Raw genomic sequence first — 22973 nt, 5'->3', positions numbered from 1 at the left:
GGTTCTCATGCAGTATGTTATTTAATATGGCTAATAAATTCTTCCTAGATCATCTCAAATATTATCCATCACTTTCAATATTTATGTGTGTATTTTGATTCTGCAGAGCTTGTTTTTCTCTATCTCTCCATGTTATAGCAGAGGTCACACTGATTTTTTTAATAGTATCATAGAATGGTTAGGGTTGGAAAGGACCTTAAAGATCATCTAGTTCCAACACCCCTGCCATGAACAGGGATACCTTCCACGAGACCAGGTTGCTCAAAGCCTCATCCAACCTGGCCTTAAACACTTCCACTTTAAAACTCATTCAAATCCATATGAAATGTTTGTACCTATTGCTTTATTATATTTTAAAATAATTCACATCAAAACAGATAAATAAAGACAAATAGAAACTTAATGTTTTTCCTGTATTTGCAGTACATATTTCTACCACTAAAGAAATGTTTGTTCAGATTCTCAGTTGATTTACTCAGCTGAGTAAACTGAGTAAATCAGCCTCGGTTCCACTGAAGCTTCTTAACCTATGTGTATATATTTTAGGTCAGGATCTAACCCACTTACTCTTGTAGAAATTAGTGCGAGATATACCATGAATAGCCAGAATAATCTGTATGTTGACTTACCCTTTCACCAGGGTCACCTGGAGGACCAACAGGACCTTGTAGACCTGGGGGACCTGTAAGACCCTATGGAAAATTAATGACATTACTATGCTGAATGATGGCAACATTTTTGAACTATTTTTTCTCTGGAAAGTTATGTTGAACATATATTTGGATAAAATTATTTATAAGGCAGCATAATTTTTTTTTTACAAAGATTTATATCAACAATCAAGAATTTGATTTTGATGTGCCCTCAGCTTGTGGCATGCTGTCACTGAAAATGCTGGAGATGACCCTTTTTTACTGCCTTCAAAAAATGCTAAGTCAAATATACTATTTGGCAACTCTGATAAGACCAATATTAATTGTGTTAACTCATGAATACCCAAGCACAGTGGATAAATCAAAGGCAATAAAAGGAAATGGTTATTAATCTGCTTACAGCAGGTCCTCTTGGTCCCGGTGGTCCTTCAATAAGCATACCCTAGAGGGGGATGAAAAAAGATACTAAATTGGTCATGTTGTCGAGAAAATATAAAACATCTTTTTAGCCAAGCTACTAATGTTTCTTAGTGTGTCAATAAACTTTTCTGGGGATCTTTTCTCCATGGTTACTAGAATTGGAATCTAAATTGCTGTGTAGCTTTGAAAGTGAGAAAGACTTATAGTCTGGAGGGATCTCAGTACTTGATTCAAAATATTATTTTTTAAAAAATTTTGTTAAAAAAATTGATATGAACAGCTCTGGTTATTCCTATATTGTGGGTCTTACAGCACTACCTAGTTCCTTTTTTTGAGTGCAGGTGATAGTCCAAACTCCAGGTCATGGTAAGACCTATGAATACATGATCCTCACTTGTACTTTCCATAGGAAGGCGAACTGGACAAACAATCTTGAAGCTAGCTGTCGTGAACTCCAACAACGTTGGAGATTGTCAGTGGATACCTCTTTGGTATTATGGTTGTGAACTAAACGCATCTTGCAACGGTTTAAAAGAGCCATGCATTTTATGAGCTAACACACTTTGAGCTTCTTCACAGAATATGATTGAGAGGTCACAATCCTGACTTGTAACTTGTTCATTATTGTAGTCCTTTAACTTTGGTGACCAGTAACCTCACCAACTGCTAACCCTGGCATAGGAATATAGAATTAAAAGAGAGCTTTTGGATCACAGAACCCAGACCTTTGGTATTTAGGTAACAATGACACATCATAGTATTTTATCAGGCTTCAGCTTAAGCTACTTTTTTCCCTTAATATTTCTGTACCTAATTTTCTATGAAATAAAAACAAGATTAAATTTAATTTCTACTTGGATCAAATAGATATTTGAAAGAAGTCCTTGAAAATTCCAAAAGAGTAAACCATGCTGTCATTGAAAGCCTGCTAGAAATTATAAACTGAATACTTCTGTATAATCTAAGTCTTCTTTTAAATTCAGTTACATTTTAGTTTCTAACTGGCAAGCATGACGCTACAGCATAACTTTGCCCTACTGTAAAATCCACTTACTAGTATTCAAAGATCACCGAGCTTATGACCAAGTTGTAACCTCTGAAGAAAGTATTTATTAAACTTTTAGCAGTTTGATTGCACCTGCAGAGGTTAAACATACAAGCATTTATTCAACTTCTCAGAGGGACTTCCTTGCCGCTGTTGCTGAAACCTTTATTTACAGTGTTACTGTGCCTGAGCTGGAAGCTGTCTCTGTAGGTCTGCTGAAGCTGTAGTTACCAAATGGCTTGAAGAGCATGTATGCTCTGTTTTCCTCTGCACAAGAAGATTCTCCTTGTTTTAAAGAACATGTGGTTAGTCCTTCGTGTTACCAAAAGAGAAGGCTGAACAGGGTACTGTCATCACTTTTACACCATCCACACTGCAGGTGATTGTTTCAGAGCTCACAGATAAGGTTACTGTCATCCTGTCATGAACAACATGGTTTGATAAAGTTGTACCAACAGTGTACATATGTTATATAGCACTAAAGAAAAACTCACCCACATCTGTACTTACAGGTTCAATCACAGCTGGTTCTCCCTTTTGGCCTTTTTCTCCATAAGCCCCATGTCCAGTCACCTGGCCAGTAAAAACAACCCCAAAAATGAAAATAAGTAGAAGATCTAAGGACTTGGTACAATAAAGAACTGCAGCAACCTGTAACTGAAAGCTAAAGCTGGAACTGATCTGTGCTATGAAAAACATATCTCAGGCACAAACTGTATCAATCAAAAATAGTTAATACATGAGAAATGGAAAATGCAAAAACTACCTGCATACTTTTCAAATTATTGGATACAGTCCATTTGTAGTTGTACAATGAGATGCAACAGTTTGCAATTAGGACTTCAGATTAAGAATCTAAAACTTCTACGTGCAAGTCACAAAGTTGTTTCTTTTCTTACGTGAATGGACATATTCTTTGCAATTAACAATGATTCTTCATGGCTATCTGAGTTAAGCAAACCTAAAGTAAGCTACAAAGAAAGACTCGTTGGTTCCATATGGACAGTACCCTTCAAGCTCCTGATTTTATTCATTAGATGTCCACAACATGTAAATTAGTCTGAGAAGAGACTGTGACTCCATGGCATAAATGGGAAAGGAGTTAAGTGGTATTGTAAACATTAGATAATATTTCATAAATAGCCAGTTATGCCTCCTAACTACAAGAATTAGCACCAGCTGCAAAACTCTTTTAGGATCAGCTCGATTGGAAGTTTTGGATTCAGGATTAAGATAACGGAAGTATCTAAAACAGCAGGTCAATAACACATGCTAATGGCAGAACACAGAGAGATTCAGTTTCAAACAAAGAAAAAGAAATTGATTTTTTTTTCAAACCAGGAGATATGTATTTTTCTTTAGAAGTATGTCTCTCAATTGCTAACATACCCACTGCAAACTAGAAATTAAATTCAGCTCTGGTCAGATGAAAATTTGAAATGTTTTTTTTTTTTATTTATTTTGTAGATTGATTCTGTGTTTACACTAAAATAGCTGTGCATTTGAAAATGTTAAGGGCAATTTACAGCATTTCAATACAAAATATTTTTGAAAGAAAAAACAGATATATAGATTCATGGCTTGTGCATTTTGTATTGATTTATAAAGACAAAGATCTCACTAGTAATGAAGCAATAGTTCGCAAAAAATTATATCAGGTCTCCATCTTTGGAAATATTACCCCTTTTTGAAAGTTTCAAGGTATTGAGTACTTTTCATTTTGCCTTTTTTATCAAAGATAGAACTTCACTTGTTCCAAATACATCCATATGTCCAAAGAAAATTATATGATATAGCTGGTTCAGCAGATGAGAGTTGTAATAAAGTTGGTACAGGTCAGAGCCTGGGTTATAACTGAAGCTTTCTGACTCCTGTTTTGTAGCAAGGCATTTTAAGTTGAAATTTACACCAGGGGACAGAGTCTACACAGTCGTTTGCTTAATGCAGGCACAAACGGTGCCTTATGGGCTCTTGGCTTTGCAGATAATCTGACCTTTTCAGTGTCATTCTGCCACAGTGTCCCCATCTGTGCTAGAAGGAAAAAAGTAAGCTTGTATCACATTGCATAGATAAGGATCATTAAAAAATACAATGACCCCAACAGGGTTTAGAAAGGAGTGATAAATGAAAACAGAAGTATGGGTTTCAAGGTTGGCAGAGAAAAGCAACCTCTCGGCATTAGCTGTTATTTCTTGGATCCTTTGAAAAGTGAAGTTTGGAATTTGTGAGGAGAAAATAAAGATAAGACTGAGCAAATACTACAAATGAAATTCTCCTTTCCTACTATATTCAAGGCCTTCCCAACTAAAAATCCAAGTGGGAATTAATTTTGCTTCCAGTCTTAGTCATATTAGTTTTCCTATTAGCTTCCACAGTCCGATAAACTGGTAAATGAGGATCCTGGCACAACTGAAGGAAAATTAAAGCCTGGCTGTTAAGCCTGTGATTTTTTTTTAAAGAGAGAGCTATAAAACATACAAAAAAGAGCATGATTCACAGGATCCAACATGTCATCCTATCTTCCTTTATATATACTGAACTGTTAAATCACTTCTGCAAGGTCATAAACCTGTCACCATTGACTAAGCTTATTTTCATGTAAGGGTTCAGACCTTCACTGTCACACTCATGAATTTTCTTCTTGGAAAGTAGCAGAAGCCATAGGATTCTAGACACTTATATGCATTTCAGCTTCTTGGAGTAATCATATAAAAATATTAATTACAGTACTTGCGCCTGCCTAAGAACTTACATTCTTTCCAGCTTTAGCTCTAGTTTAGAAAAATTTTAAAAACTATTCAATTTATCATTTATTTTTTGAATTCCACCTCTGTTTTACTTTCCCTCCCATTGTCAACCCTCCCTTACTCCCTTCATCAAAAGAGTAAAAAACCCTGTATTTAATAAAAATAGAAGTTTGATATTATTAAAACAACAGGATAGGCTTGATCCAAAGCCTATCAAAAGTGAGAATATATCTAATATGTACAAGGAGCTCAGATCAGGCTCTGTGCAGCTCTGAGACTGTACAACTATAAAAGAATCACTAAATTAAATTAATCCGCATTATGCTGTCAATCAACTTACGCTTGTTTCTGTGATATCGGTCTCTGCAGGAACACCTGGACCAAACTCCTCATTAGTGGAATCAGTTGGTTTCTCTTCATATTCTTTATATTCATAAAAATCATATTCGCCTAAATCTCCATCTACCAGCAGATCAGATTCACTGAGGTCTACTCCTCTGCTTCCATATTCAGTTTCCTCAGTTTTTTTATCATAATCCTCTCCAGTTATGTATTCTTCAGCAAATACTTCTTCAACAGGATTTTGCTATTCATATCAGTAGCAAAGATTTGGGAATAGGAGGAATATGTGAGTTATTGTTAGTAAAGCATTGTAAGCATATGCTGATCCACCATGATGACTTGTCAAAAGAAGAAAGAACAGTAGAACTACAGCATATTGTCTTTTAATTACAGTCTGAAGGAATGGAAGTCCAGCCTTTCAGAGTAATTAAAAAGATCTCTGTATAAGTAGTACGAAGAAGTAATGCTTTTATACACGCTTTTTTTAATTTCCAAAAACACTGAATTCAATATATCCAGTACACTATGTGTATTGCTTGCTTAATGTTACTTCAGTGCCAAATATAGCTAAATTTCCCTGCTTGGTTTCACGCTTACAAGCATTCATGAATGAACATATGCACTGCAATGAGTAGTGAATACATTCAGATGTTTTTACCATAACAATGTACAGAAAGTGCAAGATTCACTTTAGTTAAGCCCAGACTTTGATATTTTGTATCTATAAATATCAATGCTGAGCTAAATGTTTTAATTTCTTTTTTCTTCTTAATTATTTTACAGTTTATTTATTACTCAAAAATTCAGGGTTCGTGCCCATCATGGCAATTTATATATTTTTTGGCTAAGTCAAATTCCACTTGCAAACTCAGATGAATTTTAACATTTCTGACATCTAAGATTTCATCTTCAAGTTTGTAAACTGTCAAACCAAGCAAACAACTTATAAGCACCAAAGCAGTTTAAAAGAATGTTATATTTGAGATGTACAAAACCATTTGTGAAAAAAGAGGATTACTTTATTCTGTTACAGAGATATTTTGAAAATACAATTTTGAAAGAAACCACAGTTCAGATATTGCTAATATGAGATGGACATTCTAGATGGTCAAACAAGATGAACAAGTATGATCTTAAAAAACATATTAAGATGCTAATCAACATCCAGAGTAGTTAAAAATATATTGATCTAACTATGATATTGAAATATATTGCAATTAAAATAGAAGGCCAGATTCTGATTTAACAGTTGCCTATTCCCATTAGCTACAGGATTATGACTTTTGCCTTACAGCTAGAGTAAATGCAGATCTGAACCAATTGTAAGTCAAATTTTGTCTTTATGCAGAACTGCTCTCACTAAGGAAAGCATTCAGCACTTTGGATCTACCTCATAACAACTGTACTATTGTACAATGGGCCTATAATTGCCCAAGAAACAGAATGATTTAAAGATGTCTCCATCAATCGACTTGTGAGAAGTAGACATGAGATTCAACACAAAAACAGTTTACAGTAGTATGAGTAAAATATATCTTAATTCACCTTCATGTTCAAAGGTGAAAAAATGGGAACTCCTCTTTTTAAATGGGGGGGAGGGGGAGGAGAGGGGCAGTTTTGTACATCTTTTGAGCAACATATCTTCATTTTGAAAGGAAAATGTAAAATAAAAATGAAAACAATAGTACTTATAATCAGCCATCATTTTTCTAAAACTAGCATTAATTAATATGCCGACATATTAATTAACAGTGTCTTTAGGTGTAGTAATCTTAACAAAAAATGTTTAGACTTGTCATTGTGGCTTTCTAAAAATGTGGTTTCTAACATAAGTCAAAATAATAATTTTCTCTTTTTTTGACAGCTAAAATACAATTTTTCATTGAACCTCAGTGAAAAGCAAATAATTTGGTTTTGTTAGCTGAAGAACTATTAAAAGGAAATGATGGCTTCTGACTCAATTTCAATATGCTGCTATGGTTGAGCCATTCTTTGTCTTGTGTTAGGCTCATTTTAAGTTGCATCTGAAAAGTTACAGGAAAAATTAGAGACTTCACTACCTCTTAGATTAGGAGGGCTATGTCTAGTATTTAACCTAATTTATACTAGACATAGCTCCATTCACATCTACACTACATGTAACAACCCTGCATTTTCACAGCATGTATCACTTGAATAATTTCCAGAACCATGAACTCTGCAGTCTAAAGATTCAACAGGAGTTCTGCCCAAGAAAATAGTGGGTTCTGATACTGGCTGAGAAAGCATAAAATTGCATTAATTGCTGTTATGTATAGATATGCATATTTTCACAGACAGACATTCATCCTTTTAAAACGTGTTTGTGCTTTTTTAATCATTGACATCTGATGGGCACGTATTTTTGCATATTATTTTCTCAAGAGTCCTTATTACCTCATTTGCTTCAGTAGTTCTGAAGGGAGCTTCTGTCTGGGGCCCATAGTCATTTTCAGCTATGCTATATTCTTGAAATCCATCAACAACGTTTGCCTAGTATTAAACAAAAGGTACAATATTAAAAAAGAATCCTGTAGGAAAAATTCAAGAGGTATCTCTTTTATTCATGTTATGGTATTAGCCGGACATATTCATCTAGTGGGGTTAGGTATATTTTTTTCTTATTATCAGAGATCTTCCAGTCTTGGCCTGAGAAAGATCTTGATTATTGCTTGGCTACTTTTACCCCTAGTTTGCCTTTTGCTGCTGCTTGATAACTTTTCTTCTTCTTGGATGCATATTTTTCAGATTTTTTTGTTGTGGCCTTTTGGGGTTTGTCCTTTGAGCTAGCGGCCACTGTCCTCTTCTTCTTTTTGACCATGGCTTTCTTTTTCTGCAAACGTTATGAAAGATGGAATGGGAAAACATAAATAAAATGAAAAGAAAATTGAGAAAGCATGAATGAAAGAAGGATAACCAAATGTAAGATGAATGCTGTCAGACGTGAGACCTTCCATCTCTAACTGAAAGCAAGTGTTACAGCTACAGAGTAAAGAAATGAGTGAAAGGAAAACATTAAGTTTATATAGAGAAGACACAAATTGACAAACCATGTGGTAGGGGACAGCTGGACACCACACAACAAACAGATCAGATTCTGTTACCTCTGTTTGTGCTACTGTCTCTTCAAACAGTGGGGGTCCCTCTGTTACAGAATCAGTTTCTTTATAATCTGCATCCCCATACTCATAGTCATATTCGATAAAATCTTCTGGTGTGTACTACATTGCAAATGGAAAAATATCAGGCATTCCCATGTTAGTGGTAGCAAACTAGATTAGCAATACTGGAAAGCATCTTAATCTTAGGAGTAAAGCTTAAGAAAATTACGGTAGTATGAGCAATTCAATACAGTTATTAATTTGGGGGAAAAAATACAATTTATTTTTTCTTTCAAAGCACAATACAAAAGTAATAAAAAAGCAAGCAGTAGTGCCAGGAAAAAACTCTCTTTTATTGGACTGCAAAACTATAACTTGGATTACCAGGAGCACCAACTGACCTTTGTGAAATCATATATTAATTTCATCCTTAAATTACAAATAATGCCTCTTTTTACCTATACTCTTTTACCTGTGTTTTTTTCAGAAGAGCAGAGAAATGACAATATCTGACATGAACAGGGTAAATAACTTCAGATACAGGAACAAGGCCACAGCATACAAATAACTATGGCAATCCTCCTCTTGTTTGCTGGCGAGTTCTTGAAACCAGGACAGCTCCATAGTACACATTGCCTAAGCAAATGCTTCACTGGTATGATTTGATTTAAAGGTCAGATCCTCAGCTGCTGTAAATTGCTCCATAGCTCTGTATCTATAATAACTAGTATCAAATGAAGATTTGGCCTACAGAACTTTTACAAGAGAAAATGGGTTTAGAATTGGCTTGTGTAATGTTGTGAACATGATCTAGGGAGCCAGGAACTCCTGAGCTGTAATCTTGGCTGTGCCATGGAGATACTGGTCTAGATATTACATGCACCAAGAACTACTTATAATGGCTGAGAAAAAAGGGCAGCTTTAAACTATCTTATCACTCCTGTCATGCTTGAAGCTACAGGAACTAGTTGGTTCTGTAAATTAAAGCAGTCTCATGGCTGCTACCAATTCTTTTTATGTCCCCAGGGAGCCAAAGGAAGGTGGAATTCTGGCCAGAATCTGGCCAAGTGTCTGCTTTTCTTTGTTTAGGAAGAAATATTCTAATGTGCCTCATGTGATCTAGCCACTTCTGAAATCTCCTCTGTCCTGTTACAAGTCAGCATCGTTGTCTGTAAAATGAAGACATTATATGTTTGTTTCATTAGACTGCTGAGAGGATTAGTACATAACACTTCCAAATGACTCCAAGGATTCATAGAAGTCATAAACACCATCAGCATCAGAAAGAGATTGACATTTTAGAAGAAATTATAAATGAGATTAAAACAGATCTCCATATTCCAAAATGTATTCTACCATGTGACTGAAACCAGTAATTGGTTTAATCATTTTCTCTGGCAAAGCCTTTTGATACAGTTCTTGTACTTATGATTTTAGTGTGCAGAAAATATGGAGAAGTTGATTTCCTCAGGAAGGAAAGTTAGACTGAAAGGCATTAATGACTTAAAAATCCCTTTACATGGGTTTCTGTTACTTCACTCCTGTGACTCTTCAGAGTCCTACTATAACCAGCAGCTCATCTTAAAAAGAAGATAAAGATTTTTTTAAGAAGTCGGATCCTTTTTATTTGTTTGTCCTTCTGATTATTTCTACACCCATCCACATGTAACATGATTGTTTCTAAACCCATCCACATATATTAAGGATGAGATTTGATAAACATAAACACAGAAAGCATGCAACATACTTTTGGTAATTGTCCAAAATTAGATTGCATATTAATAAGAGAATGTCAAACTGCACTTAGATAACAAAACATTTATCATCTTGGGTGGGCAATAGCCTCTCTGTGAAGTATACTGGTGCTTAATATCTGCCTGCTTTATAGAGCAAGCAATGCTTTGATTTCTTCAGTGGTACCACTGGCATTACAGAAAATCAGTTGGTTTTATTTATACTTCTCAAAAATAGCAGCATTTTCAAGTTAAACCAGGTAAGTAATATATGATTATTCTCTCCCTGTTCAGTAAATTAAGATTCAACCCTAATCCCAGTGAAGTCGATGAAATATCTTTACTTGTAAATGGTATTGTCCAAGGGTCTCGTGGGCAATGATGATACATTTTTACAGATGTGTAAATGCATAAAAATATGTTTTCTGGTTTGTGCAGTTCTGGAAATGCAACTCAATACAACTTGTTTGTAACCAAGTATGCCACTGATAGCCAGAAAAGAAAATACAGAGACAAGTTTCTAGAAGACCATCAGCAGCCACATAAAGGAAGTAAAGAAAAGAAATAACTATATGGATAACAACAGCTATTTTGAAATATTTACAGAATAGCACTGAAATTGCTGTATTTCTTTGGAAATATAAAAATGTGTGCAAATGAATAAAATGTGATTTGCCTATCTTCTGCCAAGAAGTCTATGCAAACTAGTTTGATCTACAAGAAGAAAAAAAAAAAAAAAGCTTTTAGTGGAATATGCCTCTTCAAATTCTGTCATTCTGCCCTACCAGTGACAACTCGTTACATAATTTTAAACACTTCCTCAGCCAAACAGCATGATCCAAATACTCTGCTATGTAATTTTTACTGTTACCAAAACAATAGACACTACCCATGTTAAATAGTATCCAGTATCTTAAGGGCTAAGTGGAGGAACATTTTGGAGAGAATGACTGCTACATTAGCTGGATTTAAATTTAAATACACTGTTAGAAGTTTGTTTTAATAGCTTTCAGACACACAGATTCCTTTTTAGTAAGCAATGTAGACCGATACTGAAACTGGAAGCGTTCATTCCAGCATTCATTTTGACCAATTAACAATTAAAATATAATGCTGTGTTGCTCAGTTTTATAACTGTTTTTCAAATCTCAGTAGTATGGCTTCCCTCAAGATAAGCTGAATGGCTGTGTTGAATTGTGCCAACTATGTGACTAATAAAATTACAAGAGTGGGTTACAAAAAGTTCTTCAGAGGCCATAAACTAAACAGAAATGTTGACTGGAAAAAAAATAAAAAAGAAAAAAAAAAGAAAGGAAAAATATCTGTGCCAAGTATGTTAGTATTAAAAAAGAAAGTGGTGAATAAATTGATATTTATGCTAAGATCTGCCAGAGGCATAGTTTGGAAAGCCAGACATTTATGAATGAGAACTAGAAAACACTCATACAAAAAAGCATGAGTATGTGGAGAAATCTTATTGCATCATGCATAATCACACAGAAAATACTTTAATTTTGGGTATTGTGCTTCACTCATTTCTATTAAAGAAAAAGAAACCTTCTTGACATATGCAAAATATTATCACAAATCCAGTGGTACCTTTGGGTTGCAATGATATGCAGGCACACAGACAAAAAGAACAGGAATGGATGAGAACTGGGGAATGCCAGTTTCCATGCTGGAATCAGATTTCTGCCAAGCAAGTGAAGATCTTCATGGATTTTTTTTTCTTCCTTTTTAAGAGCACAGTATCAGAGGGGTATTATGGAAATTGTTGAACCCACAAGTTAGGACATGTGGCCACCAAGCTGAAACCCTATTCAGGTAGTTTCTAATGGCAGTACTTTGTAGTCTCCCTGATACAAGGGGGACAAGTGGGAATATGCAGGAATATGTAGGAATACTTCCTACAAAGACCTTATTCTTAGCAACCCTTCCTCTCCAGACTTTCTTTCTGAAAGACCAGCAATCCCAGTCTTTCACACCAGACAATAAACAGAGAGAACATGTTTTGTACTGTACTGCACAGGTCCTGTTGCAACTAGTGAAATATAGAAGCAAAATCTTCCAGGTGTGTTTCCTGAGGCACAATCTGTCCAGTTGGAGGAATGCATCTCTACACCCCTACTTGCTGTAAAGATGTACTTTAGCAATATCATTTACTCCACAGAATGATTTTATCAGTTCAGCCTGATAAAGGCTGTTCCCCATTTTTAAGATGAGGCAACAGGACTGGTGAAGGACTGGCCAGTTAAACGAGGATTAAATTGACAAACACCAGAGATAGATTTAATGGAGTGAGCGATAGGGCTTTAGTCACCTGCTGTGAAGCTGGCAACTCACACTTACACTGCCATTAACAGTCAGGATTGGATATGTGGCACATATTCCTTCTTTTTCTGGAGCTACCCAACTACAAGGTCACCTTTATCAGATGACCAAAGACAGAGGTATGACCCACTCAGTTTGAGACCTCAGCAAACCTTGAGAAAAGTGCCTTCACATTTTGGATGCCAGCATTTCTGAGTGCAAAACCCATGCTATCTCAGGCCTTGCTATTAGTTTACAGAAGTTGAGGAGTTCACAGAAATCTGTCATGGTTGCACCACTAATCAAAGGAAAGAGAATAAATAGACTCTTGAAAATATAGCAGAAAGTATCTAGAATTTCAAAATCAATTAAGTATCTTCTGCTACTTTCTAAATTTAGTCAAAACTACTAAACACCAGCAAGAAATCAAAGCAGGGAAGGAAAGCAAGTATGACAGAGATTAAGAGTATAGTTGAAGAGAACGTAATTTGTTTTGTTAGCCATATACCAAAGGAAGATATTACTGGCCAGAAATGCAGTCAGAGGATCAAGAAGCTGGAATGGGATTTAAAGGGGCATTCAGCTTGTGGATCATTCTAATGACACTTCTATTGGTACAGACTTAGACAAGTGCAAAGTATACCTACCACAGTTATGCAGCATTACTTCAATCCTACTCAAGAGATCTGTCTATGAAAGTTTACCTAAACCCTAATACTGCTAGATAATGGGATGGTTACAGATCTGAGACTACAGAGATGAGATTCACCAAGTGCTCACAGTAATAGCAAAATATATACAACTACATTAACTTTTCCAGTGATTTCATATGAATAGAAAAAAGATTGACTGAAAATTATATCTTCAACCTGGACAATAGCTGGAACTTAGTGAGGGATTTCAGCTAAGAGACATCAGGTAACACATACCTCAAATGCAATGCAATTTTCTATTGTTTTTCTTTCTTTTTTTCTAAGACCACCAATAGTTACAGAACAGGCATTCTTGTAATGAATATTGCATATGACTGTTTTCTTACAAATGAAAGGAAGAATAAAACCTGCTGTTTCTTGATGGGACAAAATCTTTCCACTATGACCTCATGCTTTCTTTACCAGAGCGATTATATTACACTTCCAGATCATCATGCAATTCCAATTAAAGACATGAACTGTTTTCTTCATCAGATGAATTTTAGAAGCAGAATATCAGCAGTATGCAAGGCCTATTTCAACTATTTAACGACTTAAATATTCTGAAGACAGCCTTACTTTGAAAACAGATTCTTCTGCTATCCATACTCAAAAAACCTACCCCTCATTAGAAGGTGCAGATTTTAGCAATTTTTCCTTTACCTTTCCAAATTACTGGAACTAACAATCTAAATCCTAAACCAAAGAACTGTCATAAACTCAATTTTTCCATTGCCTAAAGATTATGCTAAATCATCTAGCAGTTAAAGAGGCAAAGATGACCTGGAAACATTCTAGGCTCACTAACACTTTACAAAATGCAATATAATAAAGGATGCCAAGCAAAATGAGAGTTTTAAAAATCAGATGCAGGAATATAAATAAATAAACAGTAGTAGATGTCAATCTTAGGGCAGAAGAAAAGTTATAAAGATTTAAAAGATGGCCTCTTCTATCACATAGTCCTTACATTGTTCATAAAAGTGATAAAAGCAAGTAGATAAAAGGACATAAGAACAAAATCTTCAACTTCTAAAGACAGCCTCTGTTAAATGGAGAACAAGACACTTAAGGTTCTTTATTATGTTAATTGCTTAAAGAAAAGATCTACATATCTATACAAAGAAAAAAAGAGCTAGGAAGATCACTATTTTTAACATCTGCTAAGTTAGCTAACTGCAGTTCTAAACATGACATTAGACATGAAATTAAACATGAAAAGAATTATCTTTCTGTATTCTTCAGAAAACTAGTCTTTCTGGTCAGTCAAACACCTGAAAGGAAACCAAATTAGCATGTTGTGAAAGGATGCATGAAGCCTCCAAGTTGACTTATTTTAGGGGGCATTTGCACCTTTACCAAGTTCGTTTCATTAAATGCAAAAATCTCATTTCTTCAAGTAACCCATTAGTTTGGGATAGGTCTAAAATAAATGAAGCAGAGTTCCTTCAGGGAGTAATTTCTTCAGCAGAAGTCAGACAGTGTGATTTATTTAGTTGCAGAAGAATCTTCAAAGAGAAGACTGGAAAGCCTGATAGCTGGGTCCATTGAAAACTAGTAGTGCCCAACATCAAGGAAGATGAAGACTGGCTAGGTCTTTCCCTGCTCTAATTTCTGTGAGCTGGCCAAGTATATGTGATTGAACTGGAACTGAATTTAATACATTTCCATTTATAGTAGGAGGTATTTTGAAAACAGAAGCCAGACTATTCACAAGGTATTTATAAGAAAAGCACAGGTGCATAACTTCCTTAGGAAAAGTAATTCTGATAATTTTAAAATGTAATTCCATCCCCACATTTGATCCTTAAAACCTAATTATACATTCAACATGAAAAAAAGTCATGATTAGTGAATTAATCTTAAAGGTCAGTATAAAAAAAAACACTGAAAAAAACAGCAGAATATAGCAAAAATATTAAATAAAATCATCAAAATAGAAGACTTTTTTCTCCCAAATACACTATTAAGCCAAATGGTTCATTTGCCACTATGATCATGAACCCTGCAATGCATCTGAATGGCTAACACCAATGGCTCCATAGTAATTAATCCTAGAATTTAATTCTAATTTTCAGTGAGTTACTATGGAGCCACTGGCACTAGCCATTCAGATATTGCAGGGTTCATGAAGATACTGTATAGTTAACAATCCAACTTTGTTCTGTAAAATTCTATAACAATCTAGTACAAAGAACTCACATTTCTCACTCATTTCCTCTCCCTACTTACTACTGGGTTACTTGTTTGCAGCCTTTAGTTCGTCTGTCTTGCTCTACATAGAAATCCTCAAAAATTTCCAGGCGATAGGAAGATTTTGCATGGTAAAAAGATCATGACACTGGACTGAAACCATGCTAATGCACTATTCTAGTTACTTTCTAAAGTTCCTGGCTAGTTTGTTCTCCACTTAATTATCTTTATACAAAAACTATTTAATTGCACTAAACATTCTGAACTCTCTAGCAACTCTCTTCAGACATAAAGACAATAGCATGCAACACTTAATTAATATATTTCAGCATACAATACGTTCCTTAAAAGATCTGGCAACATCCTCCCTGTTGCAAATCAAACACAAGACTTTTCTTTGCTTGGAATTTTTGAGAACTTAAAGTTGTGCTCATCATATAATGATTTGGTTTGGTCCATTTGGGAAGTACTCTCTCTCTTCCTTGCTGTGTTCAAATCTGAACATTTTCTATAATCAGATATCCTTTCTTTTTGTCCAGAAGCAACAACAGAATCAGTACAATTTTTTAAGCCACTGGGGGCAGCATCTTTTTGGTGTAATGACAACTGCTGAGGTCATCACTCCGTACTTGACAAGTTACAGAGATTCATATCTAGCTATTCACAAGCAAGAAAAAGGACAACTGATGCATACTTAAATTAAAGCATATTTTGAAGGTGGAAATAAACAATAATAAACAACAGAGTAAAGGGTGTGGATATTACTATTAATCTATTGCTTTCCCATTTTCAAATTTCAGACTGACTGACACTTAGGTCTGATGAGGTTGGAACAGAGGAATAAAAGCATCTGTACAGGAATGTCACTCACTGAACTGCCCACAGAAAGCCCCACAGTTGTGACCAACAGCCAAATTCAACAGATTTTAGCAGAGCCTGTACACAAAAGGTCGTTAAAGGTTACTCAGTTAAATAGACCTTGTTTAAACATGCATCAAGGTTACCTGGATCCAGAAAGAGACTGATATTGGACAATTAAAATGGAAGTAGAAATACAGTATCCAGCTCCAAAGCTTATATCTTGAAGTCCTAGGTCCCTTCTAACCAACCCCCTATAGGAAGGGAGAGGTGAACAGTGTCCAGTAAACCTACATATGAGGGCAAAGTCAAGGTTTTACGGTCTTGAGACACACCCAAACTTTAAAAAGCAAATATTGCACTCCTGATGTTGCAATGTTGTGATGTGCATCCTCGGGCTCATTTGATGGAAGATTATGACAATATATTCCATCATTTTTCCTATTTTATGTTTGGTAAGTTATTTGTAGTCTAGATGAAGTCTCAGACCTTGCCCCCAACAAAAGCATAAACAATTCTACCAGCTGAACTGGGAAGATGGCATAGGGTAGAAATAAATACAGAAAAGGAAAGGACTAATTTAAGCTAGCACTGCTATTGAAAGAAATGCCCAGAAAACTACAATGTTGGATATTTGATTGTTTGTTCCTTTGCAGAAAGAAACACTGCCTAGAGCAATGAGGATTGCACTCAATTAAACAAAGTACTTTTGCCTTTAAAGCTACATCATCTTAGACAAATCTTTCTCTCCAGATGTTTCTTTAGTGACCTAAGAATCATTCAGCTTTTCAGAATAACTCCATTGCCAACCTCTGAACTTGCCAGGAGACTACAAAGGTGTGCGATAACAAGAGAAATCCTATTCAGCTTCCTAGGTGCAACACTATAATTTACTATTTCACTGACAAAAATAACTTCCTTTGAGTTTTGTAGTCAGTGCTGGAAACACACATTAATAGGCTCTGTAATCACATAAGTTGTCTCTTTCCTCTAAGCCAAGTATCAGTTTCTTGTTCTAGTCTGCAAGAATTCAAAGGCTATATCACAGCTATATTCTTATTCCTTTGTTTACAAATCAAGACATAGCAATTTTTTTTGTCAGTTTTGTTTTGAGTGTTCAGGTACAAAGTGTTTCCTTACTTTAATAATCAGTATCTTTCAAGGCTACTGTCCAACAAATATTTTCAGCTTCTGCTGGCTGAAGCTAAAGCTGACACTGAAAGACACAATTGTGCCTATCCTTTAGCCCAGTGTTCTCACTTCCCTTGTTCTATCACAAGAGTTTGTGCAAAAACATGGGAGATCAAACCAGCAAATCAATCTAGCTAAACAGTAATCTTTTCATGTTGGCTTTCAGCTTGATTAGTATCCCAGTCTGGTAAATCATGTACCCTCAAAATTACTTTCACTGATATGGCAGCAGATGAAGCCCACAGATGGGGACACACATGAAAGGTTCTGCTAACACACGCAAGCAGACTGTATTGCAGTGTATATTTCCTAGTTCTCTACGTTTGCCTTGCATTTCTCTTCTTCTTGTATGTGTGTCACTTCGCCTTTAGTTGTGTTATCATCATTGTCCACTGCTCTGCAATATCATGACTCTTGACAAATTTTAATAGCATCCCTTTTACACTCATTTCTATATTGCTAGCATAATTCCTAAGAAATTCAACTAAAAACTTAATTCAGTGATAACTCTCAGTTTACAGCAATTTCTGAAACAAGGCAACCAGATTCGAATCTGTTTGTTAGGTACTTTATCTTTGCTATATAATGCCTTTTTTTTTTCATTCAAATATAATTCAAATTCTATAATTCTGAGCAATTCAGTCAATCATTTATTCTATTGCATATTCATCACTGGTAGTATTGCTGATGTGATTATTTCAGATTACTATTACAGAACATGTTAAAGAGATTCATTGACTTCACTGGGAATATTCATACAAAGTTACACATATAAACTCATGGATAGCAACAAGGAAATTTTGTCTTTGTTCAGAAAGCAAAATGATTCAATCACCACTCAGAGCAATAAATGGAAACAAACACAAATTGCAATTTCCATTTTTTTTATCTTTTAGCTCTTTTCAAGTTTTTTCAAATTCATTTAAAAATGTTACATTACAAATTAACATATTTGATTTTACTTTTTTCTCTGTAGGTGCTCCCACAAACTACATGTGTTATGACAGGGCAAAAAAATAGGCCTTAGAAAAACTCACTAAAAAACACTAACCACAAGAGCATTTTGCAATGGATGCTGAATTTAACAATAAAATATTTGCTGACTCCAGCAGCAGCTGGATTAGGCTATAGATGATGTCTACTCAGGATACTGAAGGAGAACAGCGCCAATTGTTTGATTTTATGGTCCCCTTTCTTTGGTGTTCATGGACTGTTTTCAATAGATGTGCACCATATAACTGGGAATTCTATATGATGATCATATAAATATACATGTGCACATAGTTTTTATAATTATAATGAGGCTTATTTTTCTTTTGATCTACAAATGAGTGCTCTCAACTGATGCTAGTGTTAAACCGCTTTGATATAGTATAAAGGTAAATACCTGACAGCAAGAGATTTAGCTAGTCATCCATTATGGAAGGAATGTAATCCCTGGGCTATTGTATTTGTATTCTGCATCCTCTAGAAACATTAAATGACACTCTAATAATTCACCAGTAGTCGTTGTTAATAATGAAGTACAAGTATTCATTCTTCTTCATCTTGAATAGATTTTCAAACAACAGTCTGATCCCAACTAATTTCTGTGGCCTCCAAGCCTTGTCCACACGCGTTACACTATGGGACAAGAGTCATCATTGCCATCAGTGGTGGCCAGAGCAAACAAATATTTGCAATCTCTCTAAGCCATGTTAAGTTCTGCTGAGGATTTGATGTGAGTTTGGAGGTGACAGTACTCCCAATATAGTTAAAGTATTTTAAGCATTTAGATATATACCTCTTCAAGAAAGAGACCAAGGGATGACTTTAACAACCTTTTCCCACAACAATCAGTTTATTAGATTGGTTACTCTTCAGTTTTATTTCAAAGCAGAAAAGCACTAGCCTATTCAAACCTTCCAGGTATTCACACAGGAAATAGAAAAAGAATCAGTGTGCCAAGTCACATAGCAGCAAAGCCCAGGAAAGTTCTCAAGCAAAATTTCAAATTTCTTTGAAATTTAGTAATGAGAAAAAAATTAATTTGATTTTGCTACCTTTTATTTTCTACCCATAAAATAACAATACGCTTTCAGCCTATTCTATTTTGGAACACAGTGTGTGGAGATCCATGTAGGCAGCTACATAGACAGAAAGTTCTACAGCATCCTCATGAAGAGACTAGACTCTAGTCACTGTAATGTAGTGTAAAGGCCTCTGCTTATGTGTAATTTACTTGACCCATCTTGAACTATACCTCTAATGCAACAGATGTGGAAGTCCCTTTGAACTAAGTTCTGGGCCCTATGGACCTTAGTCACTCGATAACATAATTTTCAGTCAGATAGAATAAATAGCAACAACAAATAAAATTATCATGTATTTAGGAACATTCCTGTCTCAAAATTGGCTCAAAGCAGGCATCTGAGAACAATTCAGCAAGTTTTTAATGGTGCTGTCTTGAGCAATCAGTAACAATAATCAGTCATATCACACACGGCTAGCTAACTTTTTTCTCTGTAGGTGCTCCCACAAACTACATGTGTTATGACAGGGCAAAAAAATAGGCCTTAGAAAAACTCACTAAAAAACACTAACCACAAGAGCATTTTGCAATGGATGCTGAATTTAACAATAAAATATTTGCTGACTCCAGCAGCAGTAGTAGTGCATACTAACCATCCTGAGACAAGTTCAATTAAGATTAGTTACATTTTTCAAAAGCTTTCCACTTTACAGGGTTTGATGCAAATATTTAGAATGTGTACAACAATACATACAACTGCTGACCCTCAGAGGTCTACTCTGAGGAATTATCTTGCCGTCAGTGAATTACTCAGTTTATGGCTGTGAGAACTGTCTAAAGTAACAAATGGCTTCTATACGTATTTTTCGTGTTTCTGGGAAAATTCCAACTCTTCTTTGTCCCTGTTGATATTTTCCTGCTAGGACTAGAGTTGGCTGAAATAATTTTGTGTGTACATGCATTTGTACACTGGACACAGCTCATTAGAATACATGGCATTTCTAGCAGAAGTTATTTACAATTGCAGAATAATCATAGCTCCCATATCTTTAAAATGTGTCATTTGATGTCATTCAGCACCAGTGAAATCATAACTGTACGCAGGAAGAAGAAATAGGTAACTAAACAAACACATATTGCTATCATTTTTTAAGGAATTACAGTTTAACTTTGTTGAGCATGCTGGTTATTCAAATACCAGTGTGATAGGTTCCTTCAAATGCTTGACGTAAATGAGTGGATAGCAAAAGTGAATGCACTCCTGCAACCTTCCTCCCTCATATCTAGAACAATGCACACCATTTAGCTGTAAATGCTCCTTGGGTAACTTGTATCCAGCACAACCACTGATGAGCAATAAAACTAGTAATACATAACTGACTACTCACCTCGTCGACTTGAGGATCTTGAGCCTGAGCAGCACCGGGCACTGGGGAATCACAGTCTGGGCTATAATGCTCACAGTAGTCATATGCAGCTCTAGGGTCAGCTATAATCAACAGCTGTTGGATCTCACCCTGCAGGAAAGCATACGTAGATTAATTAACAAAACCAAAGTTTGTCTACAGTTCATCAGAAGTACAAAGTTTTCATTCAGAAAACAAAACTAGGCACATAATACTGAGATATCGTATTAACATTTGTCGTTATAAATAACAAACCTACTTAATTTCTGCTGGTATTCTGGAAAACATCCTAACTATTGTTCACGTGGCAAAACAAAACAAATTAATACCGAATGGACTAGGCAAAAAATTCTGGCTTAAAATGCTCTCTGGTTTGGGTTTGGAAAGGAGAGGGTGGGAAGGTATAACTCCCACTCTGTCATTTTCATGCTGTTTGTTTACTTCTTCACTGGGAACCAGTCTAAATTCCTGAGATTTAATTCAGGGCACTTCCTATTACCAGCATGCAGCTCAGCATGCAAGTGATCAACAGCATAATTCTGAGAGTTTGCATCACATCTGTACTCTCAAAGAAGGGAGAAAATAAAATAAAAGAGTCTGTACCAGAGATGGTTATTGTAATGAAAATTAATTAACTAAACACCATGTAAATACACACTACAGAATATGTTGAAGTAAAAATTTTAACAGCTAACAAATACTATTTTCATCTCTATTGCCATATATCATGAGTGAAAACAACATCATAGTAAAGAGACCCACTATTCTGGATAATAAAAACGGCTTTACTGAGATCCCCTACAGAGACCTTGTGTGTTTATCATTTTCCACAGAAAGCTGTCTGGTATCCAGTGCATTTCTTAACATAGTGGTACCATTTAAGCAGCATTAGGTAAATTCCTGCCAACATTTCCACTATAAATTTCCTCATTCAGGAGCTTCTTATGCTGTCATAAAAATAAGGTTGTTAAAAATTGGCACATGTTCTTGGTCAAAGCCCATTAACTTCAATCTCTCACTATTTCCCCAGAAGGGGGGATTTTTAAGCTTTAAATACTTCTAATGCAATTTTATTTTGTTTTTACCAAAAATGGGAGAAAGGAATAACTTCATTAGTATACCTGTGCATGATTTGTCTTTAAAGAAAAAATGAAAATGTACAGCTGGGAAAATTCGCAATTATCTCAGTATTTCCAAAATTGCTTTTCATCTCTCAGAACAGTAGCCTTTAACAAATTAACAAAATTTGAGAATATTTTAAAATAATAAAGAATAATTTGTAACACTCCTTCCTTTCAGAAGGAAAAAAATCACAGAAAGAAGAAAAAAACGCTTAAACTGACAAAATCAACCAATCTTCTGCCATTTTCCTAGTTCTACAATATTTTTTACTAACTTATTTAATACAAAATATGAAATACTTAGTTTCTTAGCAAATAATGGCTCTACATTATAAATATGTTTTTTACAGAACTCCCAACTCATTTTAATTTATATACTCATGTGTGTCTCAGATTAATTTAGAGTTGGAATATATTTTTTAAGCTTCCAGAAATGCTAGCAAGTTCCCTTGCCAATGGTTCTGGACTGTCTTTTTTATTTTCCTTAGCTCATTAATGCTTCCTAATTTGGACATCTTCTTACAAAACCTGTTACAACATACAGAGAAACTCCCCCTTTGACTCCTTATATGACTCCCTCAAGAGTTTGAGTGCTTTGAGAGGTTCTGTACAGTTATTGTCAGCTTGGGCTATGCATCCCCCATCTCCAGCAAAGTGTTTACAAAATGCTCTGCACTTCTTTCACCAGCCAAATCAATACTAAGTGAAGCAGAGGAATAAGTTAGAATTAGCAATTGAAAGACAAAAGAGGTAACTCTTTTGGAGCAACCATTAGAACCCCTGTGTGTAGAACCCCTGTCCTCACCCTGAGCTCAGGTTATTGTCTTGCTATATGCCTCTGAACATACATGGCTTTCTGAAATGCCCATGCAGATCACCATGCATACAGTGTGCCAGCTACTGTGAGTAATGCTGGAACTGCTCCTGAGACTACTGCTCTTTAGTATGATACACTAAGAGAACCCAGGTGGGGGCATATAGCCAGAATTCTGGAGCTTGCTTTGTGCTGATCTTGAATGCCATGGAATTTTGGCACTGGGTTTTGTCGGATTGTGTGTTTTCAAGAAGCACTCAGCATGCTGTTACCACTTGGCTTAGACGCTCCTAAATTGGTTAAAGCTGTTCCTGGTCC

The 22973-nt window shown here is 35.4% G+C and overlaps 1 protein-coding gene across 1 annotated transcript in view; it reads right to left on the bottom strand.

The window, feature by feature from the left end:
• The window catches only part of COL11A1 (collagen type XI alpha 1 chain), a gene marked incomplete at its 5' end in the record, with an annotated part of 131970 nt that overhangs the window by 91226 nt on the left and 17771 nt on the right, over positions 1-22973 (bottom strand). The window contains 8 exons of the mRNA XM_029086685.1: positions 630-692; positions 1054-1095; positions 2629-2691; positions 5206-5451; positions 7623-7718; positions 7906-8058; positions 8330-8446; positions 20703-20831. Coding sequence (XP_028942518.1) covers positions 630-692; positions 1054-1095; positions 2629-2691; positions 5206-5451; positions 7623-7718; positions 7906-8058; positions 8330-8446; positions 20703-20831 — 909 coding nt within the window. The remainder of the gene's footprint in view (positions 1-629; positions 693-1053; positions 1096-2628; positions 2692-5205; positions 5452-7622; positions 7719-7905; positions 8059-8329; positions 8447-20702; positions 20832-22973) is intronic.

This window comes from Antrostomus carolinensis, unplaced genomic scaffold (genome assembly GCF_000700745.2).
Source record: "Antrostomus carolinensis isolate BGI_N321 unplaced genomic scaffold, ASM70074v2 scaffold4589, whole genome shotgun sequence".
NCBI classification, from domain to species: Eukaryota; Metazoa; Chordata; class Aves; order Caprimulgiformes; family Caprimulgidae; genus Antrostomus; species Antrostomus carolinensis.
The sequence above is the reverse complement of the archived record's forward strand: the minus strand, read 5'-3'. Positions and strand labels throughout refer to the sequence as shown.